The sequence below is a fragment of the Drosophila suzukii genome, chromosome 2R, assembly GCF_043229965.1.
Source record: "Drosophila suzukii chromosome 2R, CBGP_Dsuzu_IsoJpt1.0, whole genome shotgun sequence".
Taxonomy (NCBI): Eukaryota; Metazoa; Arthropoda; class Insecta; order Diptera; family Drosophilidae; genus Drosophila; species Drosophila suzukii.
This window is the reverse complement of record NC_092081.1, coordinates 10,390,001-10,408,279: the sequence shown is the minus strand read 5'-3', so window position 1 is coordinate 10,408,279 and position 18,279 is coordinate 10,390,001. Positions and strand designations below refer to the sequence as shown.

The 18,279-nt window shown below is 41.5% G+C and overlaps 2 protein-coding genes across 2 annotated transcripts; one reads left to right on the top strand and one right to left on the bottom strand.

Annotated features, from left to right (window-relative positions):
• Positions 1-13,094: 13,094 nt before the first annotated feature.
• Positions 13,095-14,710, bottom strand: LOC108010076 (zinc finger protein 568). The gene is made up of 3 exons (XM_017074891.4): positions 14,481-14,710; positions 13,863-14,422; positions 13,095-13,493 (listed from the first exon to the last, which is right to left on the bottom strand). Exons 1-3 carry the CDS (start codon positions 14,547-14,549, stop codon positions 13,286-13,288), a joined length of 837 nt encoding a protein of 278 aa, XP_016930380.1. The 5' UTR covers positions 14,550-14,710; the 3' UTR covers positions 13,095-13,285.
• Positions 14,711-15,205: 495 nt separating this feature from the next.
• Sin1 (SAPK-interacting protein 1) lies at positions 15,206-17,236 on the top strand. The gene has a single exon (XM_017074889.4). It carries the CDS (start codon positions 15,293-15,295, stop codon positions 17,003-17,005), a length of 1,713 nt encoding a protein of 570 aa, XP_016930378.3. The 5' UTR covers positions 15,206-15,292; the 3' UTR covers positions 17,006-17,236.
• The last annotated feature ends 1,043 nt before the right edge of the window (positions 17,237-18,279 follow it).

Here is an 18,279-nt window from a genome sequence, read left to right as displayed (position 1 = left end):
GAGCCCTTTTTTTTAACAATAATAAATATCGGACTATTTGCCATCTTTATTCATATTTTTTGCCTTTAGCGATGATTGTACTTTTTAAGCACCAAAAAACAAAGGCAAATGAAAATGAAAATGAAATGAACATAAAATGTTAAAATGAAATGGTATTTGCCAACCATTGTGTTTGATGTGTAAAAATTTCATTTATCATGAGAATATGTCAGAAAAAAAGGAGTACCTCTTTGGAAAAAATGGAACCGAAAAAATGCAATGGTTAATAAAAATCGGATGCTTGGAAGAGCGTTTTTTTTTACTTCTAGAGGTAATTGAGAAACGGGAACACGAGGAATCCACTCAAAGAGGATATCCATAAAAGTGCTTCAATTGGTAGTCAACCAAACGATTGCCATGGCGAAATTGGAGTAATTGGCCTAACAAATGCCCTAAGCTGAGGTCGACGATTTCTTTAGTGGCAGGTCCTTGATGGTCATTTGCCCATGTCCTGACAGATAACCAGGAAAGAGGGAGGACCAGTCGAAAGGACCAGATAATCATCACAAAAGGACCTCCTGCCAACGCCAGAAACTGGAGCAAAAACCCGCAGAATTAAATCATTCGTTAAGATTATGCGTACAATCTCGGACCGGCAGTGTTTTGTCCCCCCGCCATTACCATGCAAATTTAGGACCCACCCACTTGGATGTTTTTATTAAATTCCTCATGGACATCCAGCCCGCAATTTCCCCTGCCTAATGACGCTCAAAACCGGGCTAATGAGTCAATAAGGCAATTTACCAGCACACAGGACCTGCCGTCTATGCATGCCCCAAAGTTGTTATGCCACTTAATTACTTTAATATGACGTTTTGTGTGGTCTGTTATGACAGTTGAGAATGGGGGAGCGTACCCTCTCGATCAGGATATTTAAACTATACTCGGCCTGCTGGGCCTGTCGTTTGTTTAGCCAGGCACTTTGACACCGACCACCGGACATGTGCGTGCCGCTCGATTTGCCAGGATATGCGGTCTCGGCTCAGGACATGGACACCTGCATTGCCAATGCCAATTACTTGCCGGGCAATAGCAATTAATTTTGGGTGTGTGCTCGCCAGCCGGAAAACGAAAACAAATATCTTAGAACCACTCCAAGTCAAAGTTTCCCAAGCCGAATTGGGGGGCCAACCCAGTTTGGCAACAAAACTCATAAGAACTAAGTTTTAACTTTGAACTTTTGTAGTTAGTTAGTGCAATTTGGAGCAATAAACCTGCATTTATTATTTGGATTTCCAATTTTCAATAAACTAAAATTTGCCTTAACCAAAGTCGGAATTTTCTTGGAATTAGTCAGCCATTTTCTATACAAAACGCATGTGGTTCGTAGTAAAACCAACATTTTAATGAACAAAAAGTTTTTCTAGAGCTGCATCAAAAAATATTTGGACGGATTTGTGGTTTAATCAAATTAAAGAAACTTAAAACTATCTTGTAGGTTTTACTTCAACTGCAATAAAAAGCGTTATTCTATATTAGAAATACGTAATTTATGATGTTGTAGTAAAATAGTATTTTTAAAAAGTACCTATAAGTCCTTTTTGGCACTTATATTAAATACTAAGCACTTTACTCAAGTTGAACAGTATATAAATTTAGCTGCCTCGAGATTCCTGAACATTTAAAGATTGATCTCTGTTTACCGTCCATAAAAAAGGACACTCATACGCTGTGACTCGTACAAATGTACTTACACATGTTGAGCGCCTAGATGAGGGAAAACATAATGGTCGGGATCATTTATCAAATATCCTTTGTGTCTGCCAGGCAAACATTAATCTCCGCGGCGTGCGAGTGGGTTAGGCCACCAGTTTGAGCAGCCATCCGAACCCATTACCAAAAACTCTTTGAACAGCCCTCGAAGCCACTGAAAATGGCGCTGCCACAATATATTTTGTGTTAAGTAAGATTGCTATTCGCCCTTTTGCCACGCCCTTATAACCCCTCCATCAGGCTGAAAAAGTTTCAGTTTCGGTGCTCAAGGCGGGTTCTTTAGTTTCAAGGACACACATCCTTCCTTCCAGTCACTTGGCCACTAATCCCCGTTTGCAGACGCGAGAAACCCTGTCATTTTTAACACATTACACATACGCCGTGTGGGCCGCCCCATTGTTTGGCTTGCTGTCGCGTCTTAAACGTTCGATTTGGGCGAAAAAACGTGACAATGTTAACGCGAAATTACCACTTGAGTGGGGGAAATAAATACAGTAAATAGTGGGTGGCCGCTTTTTAAGTCCGCAATTGAATCAACAATGGCTGAATGAAATGAAATCTGCAGTGACTTAATGGGTAATTATCTTCAGCAATTATTTGCAGAAAAGGCCATTTGGAATTCATTGTTGCAAACGCAGTTATTTCTTCATTAAAAAAGTAACTACCCGGGGGAAATCCTCTTTAAAGTGTCATAAAGAAAGGCCTACCCTTGTTCCGGCTCCTATTTGGTTCGATGTGGGAAAACATCGAGTGCCCCGTGTCACATCTGTCGCTTCCACACAGGCGGTGTGACATGCATACTAATTAGGGTGTCCTGGGCTCAGTTCCTGTGCTCAGTTCCTTCAGCCCTGGGCCGCTTAAAATGGATTTGGCCAAAAAGCGCTGAATAATAAACCTAATCAGCCGTCAAGTCAAGTCGACTACCGTGCTACTGGCTTAGGGGCGAAAATTTGAATTTGAATGTGAATTTGAATGCAAACTGTTTCGAGTGCGACGCAATTCGAGTTGGTAAACTGCTGGCAGTTGGCAGCCGCTAATTTAGTACTTAACCAGCTAGCATTATTTTCCCGCTTTTACCTTATTCACTTTCAATTTACCATTCACCGAAACCCAATTCCCCAGCTGTCCATCAAACAATTATGCCAGCCAAGTGCATAATTAAGCACGGAAAGCTTTTCATATGGGAGGAATTTTAACAGGCAGTAATACTCCACCAACCTTTTCGGTGTCCTTCGAATACACGTGGGTGTGCGTATGTCCTTTTTTGTTTGTGCAGCTGGTGCTCCAAAAAAAAAGAAAGTTTTCTGGCGCCTCCCTTTCCAAAAAAAAAGACAGTCATTCTCAGTTTACCTCTGAATGCCGCTGAGATTTATGAAATCGAAAAACTTGCAACACTCTGGTCAAGGTAAAAGAGTTCTTTCTATTTTTTTGGAACCGGCCAGAGCTATAGTGCTAATTGAAATGGGTAGAGGCCTTAAGGGATTTCGTTGGGTTAGGGCCAAAACTTTAGAAAGCGGTTCGTGATTCATAGGCCACAGCCAGCTTATTTCGAGTCATGCATCTTAATGGGTTAACCACAGGCCACCAAACCACTGGAATTCTATTTGAGATCTGCTCAGCAATTCAAATCAAGTGTTAGCCGGGTGAAGGGTAAAGGGGTAAAAGGGTGGATGAGTGGTTGAATGGATTGGGCAATGGGTGGGGCAATGAGTGGCCTGCAGTTTGATTTATGCACCCTGCACTTTTGACAAAGTGTTTGCCATTGGACGTCTGTCTTTTGTCCCATCTCTCCATCAGCTGCCAAGCCAGGATTCAGTCAACTGAGAAAAAGGAAAACTATGTAGGAGGGATTATGGATCTTCGGTCCCAACTTGGAAATACTCTTATAACGTTTTGAAACCGTATTGTAAAATTGTTTTAAATTTTTATTTTAAATATAAAAAAATCTTTAGAAACTATGTAGGACGGATTAAGGATCTTCGCGTTCGGACAGGTTCTTATAACGTTTTGAACTGTGTTGTATAAGTGTTCTTTTTAAATTCTGTTAACTTAATTTTTATAGGTGGTGGTGAAGACATTAAATGATTCAAGGATTTTAGGATATATTATATTTGAATGCATAGCCGAAGGCCCTGTTGCCAGTGCTATATCATATACGTTAGCCTAGTTTTGTAAACTTCTCTATCTATAATAATAATAATAATAAATTTGAATGCAATTTAAAGGTAGGCTTCAAGTTTTAAGCTCACAAACCCATTTATTTGGTACTTATACAAACAAAAGGAACTCAAATAGACAAAAGGTTTAAACTGGATTCAAAATTTACCAGAAGAGACTATAGAATCATATTCTCTTGGGATGGTTTTTTCCAGTTTCTGAAATGATGTGTTTAACCTTATCACCTGTAGTCCCCGTGCGTGTACATAATGAAAAACTCTTATTTATTTAGGAAAATATATTTAACTGCCTGACAAACTTATAACAATAGCAATACCCATTCAGAGAGCATTAACTCAGGCAAATGCCAACTTCCGACCATTGACTTTGCCGATTGCCCATTGTCGAGCCAGCAGCTGCTCCTCGGGCGGCCCTTGAATGCGGAATCCTCGAACGGAGTCCTCGGAATACTAGAATACTGGATGCCCGTACAGTGGAGCCTGCTCGTGCATGGACTTGAAATGGCTCTGGGAAATGGCCACGTCCCTGTGGTGTTTCGAGTTTTTCGCTTGCCTGCTTACATTGAATTATGTTGTGCACACAATAAACACAGAGTGTGTTCTTTTTCAAGCGACTCCGCCTGAGAAATGCACGGTGGAAATATGGTACATTGTGTTATTATCAAGAGATAAGAAGTTTCCTCTCCCTACACCTGTATACCTTCTTATTTCCGTCATCCTGTTCCTTTGTTTGTTGTGAAAGTTTTCCTGCTTCTGACAAGCAAATTTGTTGGACATAACAAAAGAAAAGTGATGGCAGAGGAAAAACTTATTGGTCACTCAGTAGCCGCAAAGTGTGTGATGAAAAGTGCTGGGAACTTTGGGGCAAACAATGAAGGGAATATAATTAAGTTGTTAGGAAGTTGTATGCACGCCAAGTTTGATAGGCTGTGATGCGCACCTTTGAAAGCGAAAATATTAAATTTCCATTAAATAAACCATGCGCTTGACTGACGCAATAATGCAGCCGACGAACCGCAATGATTAATGGAAGCTCGCTAATTAAAATTGCAAACAATTGTTTGCACCAAGTGTCAGTAATTACTCTTATTAGGAAAGCTTTAATCGGAAAACCCATTGTGGAGTGACATTAAAAATGCAATGAAAATGAGCGTCGAGAAGGAAAAGCGGGTAAAAATAAATCCATGCCGGCGAGGGGAGCAAATAGCCTTTCTCCAGGGAGACTCCCTTTACTTGGCATGACCCACATTGCCGCCCTCGCTTTTCTTTCTTTCCATCTCTCTCACTTTCACTCAATATTCCCCTCTCGCTCTCCCTTGGCGGAGGAACTTTTAATTTGCGAAATTTGTTGCAGATTTTTTGATGATTTTTGTTGTTATTTCTCTTTGTTGCCTTCAGAGTTACAGAACGAGTTCTGCAACTGCCGAGGGAATAATTTCCCAGCTATTAGAATATGCAAAGCCCTTCAGAAATGTATACCACACAGAAAACAATATATGACACTTTTAAATGAAACTTTCATATCTTATCTTAAGCATTAAATAATCTCCTCCAAACGAAAGTTAAATGAGTATGAGATTTTTAATTAAGATGCAAGCAGAAAATAATGAAAGGGGTCTGCCTTATATGAGTGATTCTTTCTTTAATAATTTTCCTTTTAACATCATTTATATATAAGCTTTGAGATACAAAAATATCCAATAAACGTTAAGATAATCCAAACATGTCATTATGATTCTTCATGATAAATGATAAAATATATATGCTACAAAAATTCTAAAGTTAAAAAGGAATGTCAAGACGTTCTAGAATGAATTTAGATGTTTAAATAAGATAAAAGCTTATCCTAAACTTCAAGGAAATCATGAAAAGTGACTACTTTATATGAGTAACCTTTTCTTTCAGGTCATGATTTCCCTTTTGTATAAAGTTATGACAGCATTTATATAAGCCTTTTAAATATACAGAACCAAAAAAATTCAGTGATGCTTAACCCTGAAAAAAATATCCTAAAAATTGTATTTGATTTAGGTAAAATGACCCAAGCATCTCTTCATGATAAATGATAAAATTTATGTGCTTTAAAGTTCCTAAAATAAAAAGGAACATCGAGACACTCTAGAATGTATTCCCCAACTTCATTAACCGTCGGCCGGCAATCAAAATCGAATCAAATCCCCGGCTAGTTTCCACACAAGTGATTAACTTTGATCGGGCCCAGTATTCAGGATGGCAGTCCGGAAATTCCCCTCAATGATAAACGAGTGGAAGTGCTCCAGTCATGGCCAAAGTGGCCCTCGAACTGGCATGGATTCAGCCAAGCATATTGTTGGCCATCAAAAGTGACAAACAGATTTTGCATCGATGGAAATGTTTGATGTGCAAATCCCAAGAGTTTTCCCAACCCAACCACACAGACAGGATTTTTGGTTTTGCGGTGGGGGAAAATGCCGAGTAAGATTGCTCCATTTTCATTTACAAATCGTGTGCGAAAATTGTGGCAAGCTTTCTGTCTTTGTGGCAAATGGACTCGCATGTGTGGCTTCCTGGAGTTTCCTCGCATTTAAACGACTCGCATTTAGTTCCACATCAACGACAGCTAACAATGAATTCCCGCTTTTAGACAGCCGTAAAATATTTGCGGCAATCTTATGGTTTTTTTTTTTTGAGGTTACTTGAGAGATGGTGGGGGTACAAAGTGTCTGCAATTTCCGCCTGGATATTAGAAACGCGGCAGCGAAATTGAAATATTCTTGGGCTTACCTAGGCTCTCTCCACATGCTCCGCCGGCTTAGGCCATAAATCTTGGCCTAAGCTTGAGCCGTAGCTCATGGACTCATGTGCCGGGGACTCCTTTCCCTTAATGGCCGAACAAATTTATTTGTTTAAAATTATCCCCCAAAACAAATTGTGCTCTTTGTCATTGCCAAAAGCTTCGGTTCGTTTTGGAAATTTATGCAAACGCCGACAGAAATAGAATGTAAACACTCGAAATTGAATTTTAATAACATTGCGCCAGCAAAGGAAAATCAAATGAAATATTTAATGAGACATTAATGCGGCGTAAACTCGTTTCTAATTGGAGTCGACAACAGTGGTCGAGTATTTGTAATTTTGACTTTTTGTTTTATTTACATCTCAATAGAAGGAAGGTCCTTTTGGCCTCCAGGAGCATATTGAATAAGGGCTGCCTGCTTCACATCAGTGTGCTGCTCATATTTGAATATATATTAAATTTGATGTGGCCTTCATTTTAAATTCAAATCAAAGGCAAATTCTACCCCGGAGAAAAGCGAACAGGCTAATCAATATTTTTGATATTGGCAGAAAGAAGGAAAATAAAAGAAATCTTGAGAAAATTCCTGTCTGCAGAATATGGAATTACACTTCTCGACTGGCATGCATCATAAATAGTCGGATGCATTTTAAATTCTTCCCCCCATCAACTTTAATGTCTTTTCCTTGCCGGCACAGCTGGGCCCATGCTGCGTATACGTAATAAGGACTTGCAGGCCATTCCAGAGCGGCAGTATGCAGCAACTTCTAATCAAAATGGCAAACAGCTTGTGCAACCAATGAACAAAGCGGATAATGGAGAATCTTTACCCCACATGTACATAGGACCACAATTAGTAGCTATATGCAAGTAACTAAGGATACGCCCAGCAAACACTTGCAAAAAGGATGTGACAAAACAAGGCTCTTTAAGTGCAACTACAATCGGAATAAATTGACAACAAGAATAAGCAAGGCAAGTGCCAGATCCGGCTTTTCATTCTGGCTAACAACTAAATATTTTAAAGGCAGTGGACCTCACGTTCCTTAATACCCACAAGTTTTCGAAAGACAGGAAGGCCAATATTATTTAAAACAATAAAGTTTTCTGGTTTACATAAAATATTTTCCTGTCACAAAGCAAGACTGGAAAAAAAAACTTACTGAATCCATAAGTTCATTGAACATATATATTTTTTCTATGATTTTAATCCATTGAGACTTTAAATAATTTAAAAATGATAAGATTAAATAAAACCATTATAGTTAATTTAAGGATTTTAAACATCGACTTTATCATAAACTGCTTTTTAAATAAAAGTAATTAAGTCGCATGTAATATTTTCCACCTTGACTGAAATATTTTATATTGAAATATTTTTTAAAAGTATAATTTTTTATTTTATTATGTTTTTTTAAAGTTAAAATGTGCTTTAAGTGGCGTGTTATATTTTTCACCTTTACCTAAATATTTTTAAATTAAGTCATACAACTTAATTCGTTTTGTATAGAATATTATAGTATGTTTCTGTATTTACAAGATTTTCATCTAAGTATGCACATATTTATTTTTACTGATCCACTTTCTGTATCTCTGAGGAATGTAAGACTCTTAAGCCTTGGCATTCATATCCAACCAGGGACAACAGCTATAAATAAACACAGCTCAAAACGTGGGAACGTACTGGCATGCAGCATGCTAATCTATTACACAATTGCTGAATTTACCCTATCTCTGGCCAACTGTCACAGGTATTTTATCTTCGGAATGGCCAACTGGCAAAGGAATGCAGTAGCTCATCAAATATTTATGGCCAGGGAGATGCCAGCCGAAGGACCGGATGACCCGGCTTTGCTTTGATATGCAAACACAGTCGAGGGACAGGACATATACGGAAGCAGAAACAGAAATTTAATTTGTGGAAACGCGTGTTCGGGACTTTAAGCTTATGAATAAAATGCATTTAATAACTGCTGACCTAATTTATGCAGGCCCCAATCAGATGACCACCCACTGGTCATTTGCATTCGCTGCGGACCAACAGCTTGGGGCCATGGTTCACGCTTGGTTTCAATTCGTGCTCAATAGAGAGCACTACAACGTGGCAGGGAAATTACAACATATCTTTCTATATAGGGTGTGGGACCCGCCGGCATGTGTCGACATTTTCACTATTTAAACGCACATAAATTTCCATTATCCTGGCGGGATTTGTGCTCATTGTCTGAGCACGTTCAGCTCCAACACTTTTCTCTTCATTTTCGGCCCAAAATGGTCAGCAATAAAATGGGTAACACCTAACAACTAAACAAGCGTAACTCAACGCCTTTGATGAGCCATCATTTCCAGACCCATCCCATCCCATCCAATCCCTTTGCATTACCATCAACACTGTTTATTTTACACCATCTGTGGATTGTTTAAACAGACTGACAGACAGACGGACTGAAGTCATAACCAATTCCCCTTGATTAAGCCCTGTGTCTGTGGAGGCTCCCAAAATGCCTACTCATGGCAATTATAATGGTCCCGAGTGTCACAACGGAGTTAAGCAGGTGACAGTGTATCCTAGACGATCCTATACAGAAAGAAATTTGTCCCCTTGTCCCCTTTTTAGGATCTTTAATATCGTTTAACTTAATTTTCTTTAAGTCCACACTCCTGCTTTCTTTTGGTATTAAAAGTAACATTACTCATACGACGTGGGTGCCTAGCTGTTGCTCAAAAGTTTAATGAAGGTAGGGCTCATTTAAAAATGTCACAAACTATTTATGATTTATGCTCAAAGTTTGGCTTAGACACACAAAACAAATTTGCACAGGGCTTTACACAAAGAAAAATAGTTATTTTTACATTTTAGGTACCCAGTCATGAAATCATCATAAGTTCATCAAAAAACATAGAAGCTGTTGATGAATTATGCATAAACATTCATCGAAATAATTGAGGAAATTAACATGGGCATGACCAAGGCTGACATTAGTGACAAATTCATCAACTTTTAATGTTTCGTCATCAGCAAAAGTGTTTTTTCATCACATTTTCATCGACCTTTAATAAACTTATCTTTTGAAACGGGAAAATGGGGTTGTGTCTCCTACAGAATCTCTATTTTGGGGTACAGAAAATGGTTATACCTATCTCAGAAACAAACCCCACTATCATAGATACTAATTAAACTTGACAAGATTTTATTCCAGGTGTACTGTGTATTGTCACACCTTTTCCATGGCATTGCCCGTTGGCTGCTTGGCACATTTCCGAAATTAACCTGGCCGAAACCAGCCACACACAAACACACTCACAGACGAAAGGCGTTAGTTTAAGCGGCTTGCGTGTTTGACAGCCGCTGTGCATATGTGTGTGTTAACCATTTCTATTGCCTATCTTTTGGGGGGTGGTTGGGTGGGTTTAAGCCCACATGGCCACCGGGGCAGACACGCAGTCTGTGGGTGTCACGTTTCGCCAGCCAAAACCTCCGCTGTGAGTGGCATACGCAAAATACCACTAACAAAACATTGCCAAAACCCACTATACATAGTATAAATATATGTTTTCGGGCAAAATGGGTTGGCCTGACATGGCAATGACTTCATTTGGATTCAGATATCAGGATACGCTGCCATTGGAAACCCGTACAATCAAATGGGGAAACTCTGCAATTTTAGAGGCAATAAATATCAATTGCCCATTGGCCAAATGTCTAATTATGGCATTGCATTCAATGTGGAACGGAAACCAGAGAATATAGGGGTAAATGCAATTGGCAGCTCCATTGCAGATGTAAAACTCAATTACGCGTGGGTGTTGCTGGTGTTGCAGTTGCAACACGCATGTGATTCCCCGTTTTCTGCCGCTGACATGCTCGTTTGGCCAGCCACTTGGTGGCCATAATGTGCGGTCAGAGCAGCACCACAGCAGCAGCAGCAACACCACAGCAGCAGCAGCAGCAGCAACTTCAACGGCGACAGCAGCAACATCAACGACACCGCAGCAACACCAGCAGCACAGGAGCAACATGAAAAGCAACGACTGCTTGAGCTTCCTTCTGTGGCTTTTTACACTTTCTGCCGTTGACTTGGCCAACAGTTTGTGGCTCTAACTTGTACTTGTAAGCCAAGCGACAAGAAGCACAGCGCTGATAATGCTAACGATGATGATGGCTGGATATGGAGTACTTGCCAAATCAATTTAGGACATGCGGGTTGCCTTTTGGGAATGTCAGAAAAAGAGGAAAATCTCGATCTAGAATGGAAATTGGCTTTTAAGAAGGGGGACTTTTCAACGCAGGCAAACAACAAAAATACGTTGCCTAACCCCAGGCGTTGGCCTTAATGACTCAACTGCGTGTACAAAACTGATGATGCTGTTTACCCTTGCCAAACAAGTGTTTGGTTAAAAAGGAAAAAAAAGGAGAAAAACCCAGAACTCATTAACCCTGGCTGACGTCATAAATGCCACGCCCCCTAAATGTTTGTGCATACCAGATTCCAGTGTGATTATTTGCATGCTGTGCACTGCTGAGCAAACAATTGCCAATGAAGACGAGGGGGTCGAAGGGTTGACCGGGAAACGAACCGTTATTGCCACACAATCTCAATGTGCAAATATTTGGAGTGAATAAAAAATGGCACACACACACACAAAGTTTACAATCCCAGTCCAACGCCCATTTGCTAAAAGGGGGAGGGGCAGGAGCAGTTATTGATTTCAGTGAAAACACTCTCCCTAAATCTGCACAGGACATTTTAGCAATGGATAGAAAACAATAGAACAGAATTGAAGTTCAATAGCAAACAAAATATTGAGTTGTTCATCTATACACAAGTTAAAGTTTGAAGTTATGTTGTAGAAAACTAAAGCTATCCATCGAATTCTTTGTTTAGGGATGTTTTTGAGTGCCCACCAACAAACTGTACAAGTACTTTAATTAAACGTTTTCAAAATGAATTCAATATGTATTAAAAGATAGTTAATACTTATATTAGTATTTGAGAAAATTGAACCCACCATATAAATCCTTAATTTATAAATATATCAAGAAATTGTTAAAATTAGAAAAACACCTCAATAAACACTTCTTAAAACTGGAGCCATTTTTTAAATATTTAAATTTTAAAATCAACCTATAAAAATATCAAAATAAAAACTTTTCAAAAGATATTATTGTGTTTAAAAATTATAGTTAATATTAATTTTAGTCTTTGAGTAAATATAACCCACCATATGAACACTTAATTTAAGGATATACTTTTAAGTGCCTACAGAGAAATTATACAAATTAGTAGCACCCTCTCAAAAAAAACGTTCTACAACTAAAACTTTTTGTATGAAAACATTTTATAGTAAATTGAATTTAAGATATTTAAACTTTAAACTTTAGTTCACAAAATATTTATCAAATTGCTTTAGCAAAATAAATAGTGCAAACACCTAAATTTATAGTCCCCGATGAGGTCAGCTTTCTATAAATCGGATGCACTTTCTTATTAGCTTTTCTTGACTGCGCAAACCTATGAGCTGAGATCAGGGCCAGGGCAGTTACCATAATAAATTTATAACAAATGACATCGGGCTGGCTAATAAATGGAGACCTATTAGTCCGAGGGCCCCGAGCAGTGACCATTTAGGCAACCGAATGCCAATTGAGCACACACATGCACGGCCAGAAATTGTGGCAGGACAACGATGTGGACATGAAATATTATTTCCTTGTGCGAACGGAGGATTGAGTGCGGGGAGCCAGATGTATAAATAGTTTGATTTAGTGCCGCTGCTGCGGCTGCAAAAACGATGACTGCGAAAGCCGCAAGGACATGGCCTGAAAGAGCGGTGGATGCTGATAGCAAGGACCCTGCGATCAATTATTGCCCCATGACTGGTGGCTTGTAAACAAGTCGGCAACGTGCCGTTAATTAGTTTCAATCAAATAGCCGAGAAATCATTGTGGCAGACATATGTATAAATTATGGACCTGTCGGGAAGGTCTACCTTTTTTTATCCAAACTTTCGCGACGACAGTGAGCCGTAGAGCCTGACTATTTAGCACACATATTTGCAAACATTAGTGACGCAAGAACGTTTTCGAGACAAGCCGGCAAGGGGCAGTTTTACGACTACGGGAAATGTGTCATTAAAGCAACAATTTACGCACTGCGTGGTTTTGGGACTGCAAACGAGCAGTTGCCATTGATGATGTGACGCGGGAAGATCCGGCCAATATCATACATACATATGCCCATAAAGTCACACATAATAAAGGGTGCAGTTAAAACGTCTTTAGGGTCTGTAAATCGAGGAGTTAGCCTGGCTTAACAGCTCACGCAACAATGTAAAAAGAGATCGGGTTGATAAGCGACTGAGGCAGCAAAGGATTCACCAGTACTATCTGCATATTTATTGCATTTATTGACGTAATTCAATGGAGAACTATGTTGGCCTGCATATATATTCATATTTTTATATTCAATGCAATATTCTTCACAATCTATCTTCCAGACGCAATCGCTGCTATTTGTATGTGTAGGTGTGAGTTGGTTTATGTGTTTTCGTGGTTTTCTGTTTAACATTATCGCCGTTTCTAATGTGTAGTCTCAATTATGATTTCGTGCGTATCCAGATCGGGCACGGCGAACTTCATGGGCAAATAGTCGTCGGGATGCATGTGCGACATCTGATTCACCTCCAGCTGGGCCCTTTCGTGGTCCTCATGGCACTTGGTCTCGTGCTTCTCGTAGTCAGCGAACGTATCGAAGATGGCCCGACACACCATGCACTCGAAAAAGCTTCTGAAAATGGAATGCGTTTAGTTTTGTAATTTGAGATTAACCGATAAAGGAGTATCAAGGTGTCATATTCTGTCTAATTATGATTGGAAAACGATTGTAAAGCCTTTCTTTCTATTTAGCCCAACAGCTTATTAACTTGGCATTATCTCTAAATGACTCTGTAATTTGTGATTTTAGGAAACAATTAAATTTGAGCTTGTGGGTTTCTTAACCACCCTTTTATAATAATGATTAAAACAGAAGAAAGACTGGTTTCTTATCCATTTGAAGACTTTAACCGTTTGTAATCAAATCAATCATAGACAATTGAGGTAGGTCTAGATAGATAAATAGATTCAAAGGGCACCTTGATCCTCTACGACTACTTACGGCTTCTGCTCCGCCTCGAGCCGCTCTCTGGCGAGGGCGGCTGCCTGCTGGATGGAGGCGGACACGTCCACGTCGACGCCCTCCTTGATGTGCGACTGCAGGTGGCGCTTGAAGTTGGACAGCTGGGTAAAGCCCTTCTCGCAGTAGTTGCACTGGTAGGGCTTGGCGTTGAGGTGGCCCAGCTTGTGCTTTTTGAGGTTGACCAGCTGGGAGAAGTACCTGCCACATCGCTGGCAGCGGAACGGCTTCTCGCCGGTGTGTGTCATCTTATGGCGCTTCATGTTGCTCTGCTGGGTGAAGGACTTGTTGCAGAAGTTGCAGGTGAAGGGCCGCTCTCCGCTGTGCACCGCATAGTGGCGCTGCAGGTTCACAGCCTGAGCGAAGGCCTTCGAGCAGATGTTGCACACAAAGGGCCGCACATCGTTGTGCACCTTCATGTGGCGGTCCAGGTTGCCCGAGTTGCAGAAGCTTTTGGCGCACAGCTTGCACTCATAGGTGGTCTTGTTGTGGTTGTGCACCTCCTGCCGGTGCAGCGTCTGGTCCCGCTTACTCTTGAAGGTCTGCGAATAGGGATAATGGTTAGATCGGGTTTGTAGGACGCATTTCCCAGACACTTACGCGGTCGCAGCGCTTGCAGCTGAACTGATTGACCACCGTCTCGTCGAATTCTACCTCCATGCCCGCCATCTCGGCGCTGGCTAGCACATCGATGCGATCCGACTGGGAGTTCTCAAGATGGGGACATCGAAAAACAGCAGGTCAGGCGGCGGAAATCTCACTTTAATTAACTTATTCTGTAACTCTGTAACTTTTCGCGTCTAGAAAAAGTCATATGGTGGCCGATAGAGCTGTGAAGCTATCGGTTGTATCGATAGTTAGGAATGAGGTTGCACCATCGATAATAGCAGCAGTACTGCCACCACTAATTTATTTGTGCTAGTAGGTGGGGTATCCCTTATTTTAATTTAAATGTTATTACATATTTCTTTATACATATGTTCCCACTAATGTTACAAACTTTTTTCATATAACTATTGAGTAGATTTCACAAAAATAAGAAGTTGTAAATTAAGAATACATTTAGGGCGTTCATTTAATTTAAATTTTTATATTTTATTGGCGTTACATAGAAAATGCTATTATATATTTTTCATTAAAATTAAACCATTGAAATGTAGAAATATATACTGTTAATTATTTACCATCTGCCATTATAGAAAGAAAGACATTTTTAAACAAAATAACAAAAATGTATAATTACTTCCTTAAACAGTGACTTGTTTACCTATTTCTTACCACCGCGAACCAGTTACCCGTGACTTAAGCGATTTCCCGTCTCTAGCTGGCCAAAACGCGTTAGTGCATTTTCCCGAGATGCTGAGATAAATAGAAATTAATTGCGGAAAAGCGATTTTCTTTTGTTTACCACCATGGCCACCTATTCCAATCAGCACTGGCTGCTCTCCCACATCCGCAACTCTTTCATCTCCACGGACGACAGCGGGATGTGCGAAACGGTGATGTTGAGCGATGACATGCCCAAGCACTATTTGCGCAAATTCGGGAACTCGGGCTCTGGAGGAGATCACTACCATTGGAGGAAGTCACACAAGCCACCGCCCACGGGGGGCGGGACGACGCCCGAGCGAAACACTCGTCATCCGGATGCTCCGCTCCAGGATGTGGACTTCATCTGCTATCCGGGACTGGACCTCAGCGACGACGAGGAGGACATGTCCACGCACTCCTTCGACATTCAGATGTATCCGGAGGTCGGAGCCCACCGCTTCCGCTCCAACACTGCCCAAAAACTGGAAAAACTGGACATTGCCAAGCGGAGGGCTGCGCGCATTAAGAGTATCAACTACCAAGAGGAAGTGCAGCCCCCCGACAGCGAGGATTTCTTCAAGCGCAAGGAGCTGCCCCTGAGCAAGACAGAGCCTGCGAAGAAATCACCCAAAAGCAACGAGGACGAGCTGTCGGATGAGGGTGTCCACAGCCAGCTCACCGAGCAGCTGGCCAAGAGTCCCAAGCAAACCCAGAATCGATTTGTAGAGTTCGCCCGCTTCGACGGAACCTCCCAAGTGGGCATGCAAACAAAAAGAATCAACGTGTATCTGAATATGCTTCCCGAACCGGATCGCAACTACCCGTTGAAGATCTGTGTCCTAGCCACTGCCAAAATCCAGGAGGTCATAGGTTACGTCTGCTACAAGACCTCCTTACAGTATCCCGAGGTTCCTTTAAAGTCCCTGCAGCATTACGCCTTGTACATGACAGAGGACAATGATGACATGGAGGACTTCCCGCCTTTGGACAACCGCGAACCCTGCTCCAAGTTTGGTTTCTCCCATCTCACACTCGCTGAACGTCGGCCTTTGGCTCCGGTGACCCGAGTAGACTATCACGGCCAGCTGGGTACCAAATCCATGACTTCCGAGGAGGCGGCGGAGAAGCAAGCTGTGGGCGAAGCGGTTTGCTTGGCTATGCGAAATACGAATCTAAACGGACAGACGAACGATCCAGGCGGAGCAGGAGGAAAAGACAGTTCTCATGACAATGTAACGGAGTACGAGAAGCGCCTGCTGAACCACAATGACATGCTGGAAGCCCCCATGCACCGGACTTATCGCGTAAACATCATAGACAAAAGGTTCTTCAAATCCGATGTGACCCTGGGCATCTCCGGCGAGAGAATAGAAATCGATCAATACAAAAACGCCAAATTCTGGCCCCAGAAAAAACCCGTGTCTACTCCCATCGACTTTGTGGCCCACTGCGAAATTGTGGAGCGACGCCAGTTGAAGGCTTTGCTGCGCATCTGGATGAAGTCTAACTCCTCGTCGCCTTCCTTCTCCACCGGTTGCACTTCAGCGCCGATCAATGCCAGCGTGACCACTTTGAATATGGGAAGCGCTAGCACGGGGATCGCCCACTCACCCAATAGTCCTGGTCACTCTTCCGGCCTCTTCTCGAGCAGCAATATTCGCTTTAAGCACTACGACTTCGACACGGACATCCACATAGCGCAGCAGATCCAAAACAAGCTGAACTGCATCCTGGAGATGCGATGCAGCGATTTGAGGCGCGATTTTCTGCTGCAACGCGGACGAAAATTGGAGAAGCGGCAGCTAAAGTTGTAGTATTTATTCCTATGGCGGCGGCTGCTGCTCGTGTGCCTAGCAGGCGGGCTACTGCCACTGCCGCTGCCACGTCCCCGCCTACGCCTCCGCCTCCTGTTCGATAAGTTGTATTAGTTGCTAACTAAAGATTGTGTTACACATGTTTGCCTAGCCCGTAAGTATTTATTGAACTCACCTAACTTCGAAGCCTGGTCCTGAAAATAAAAATGAAAAAACATCTTTAAAACGAAATCTGTAATTGTATCGGAATAAGTTTATCTTTAGATATATCTCTTAAAGTAAGTCTATTTGTAAATAAGCTTCCGCCTGTCTGCTGGCGTTTCCAGTGCGGTTTCAATGCGATTTGCACGCGTTTTCGCTATGTCTCTCGATTTTATTTCCGTTTCTCTCGCCTCTACTCATTGTAATTGCCTATAATCAATGTGCAATTAATCTAACAGACGTCGCAGACGGGGACGGGCCTAACGGTTTGCCTTATTACTGCATATTGTTTTTAGTTTTTCCATTTTATTTTTAGTTTAGCAATGTCAGCGACGAATGGCTTGGGTTGGGCTGGGCTGGATCGCCTGTTAACAGCTGCTGGGGCTGTCGAGAATAATGCCCAACTGCCGTTAGACTGCATGCATATACATCTGTATCAGCGGCTAACAAGCGATTGTAGCCTGTGTTCTAAGGCCAAGGTTAGCGACTCGAAATCACGCCAAAAAGCACGACATTTGAGGCCATTCATCTGATGTCGATGATGATGATGATGATGCTGTTGGCGTGACCATATCGAGGCAACTGCCAACTCTCGATTTATGGCCAGTGATTCACTGGAGATGCAATTCCCCGAGGAAGTGGCTAAAGGTGAGACCTAAATCCAACATCACTCATACGCCACATATGCCGAAAATGACTAACAAATGGCCGATGCGATCTCAAATGGCCGATAAAATAAAAAGGAAAACGCCTATTTTCATGTTCGATATGTCCAGTCAGTTGGGGTTAAATGATTTATGCCTATCTGGCACAGCCTTGGCAGAAACTCCAGCCCATTCTTTCAGTAGACAAATTTGAATATCGCAGGCAATTTGTCAAATGCAACGATATTTATAGTATAGGTAGAATTTATTATCGGCAAGTGCGTTGCCTTCGAAATTTATTTTGTTTTTCGTTTTTTTCTTTTCTAGTGAATTTCACCGAAAGCAACATAATTATCAGCCAAGCTAATTTGCCTAAGCGAATTCAGCAGAGGCGGCTAATTTCGACAAGGATGCGACTGCGAGTGCGGC

Coding starts and splice junctions, on each gene's coding strand:
- LOC108010076 (XM_017074891.4), bottom strand. CDS start 14,549: ATGGCGGGCATGGAGGTAGAATTCGACGAGACGGTGGTCAATCAGTTC. Junction 14,423..14,480: donor GCTGCAAGCGCTGCGACCGC/GTAAGTGTCTGG, acceptor CCCTATTCGCAG/ACCTTCAAGAGTAAGCGGGA. Junction 13,494..13,862: donor CTCGAGGCGGAGCAGAAGCC/GTAAGTAGTCGT, acceptor TTCCATTTTCAG/AAGCTTTTTCGAGTGCATGG.
- Sin1 (XM_017074889.4), top strand. CDS start 15,293: ATGGCCACCTATTCCAATCAGCACTGGCTGCTCTCCCACATCCGCAAC.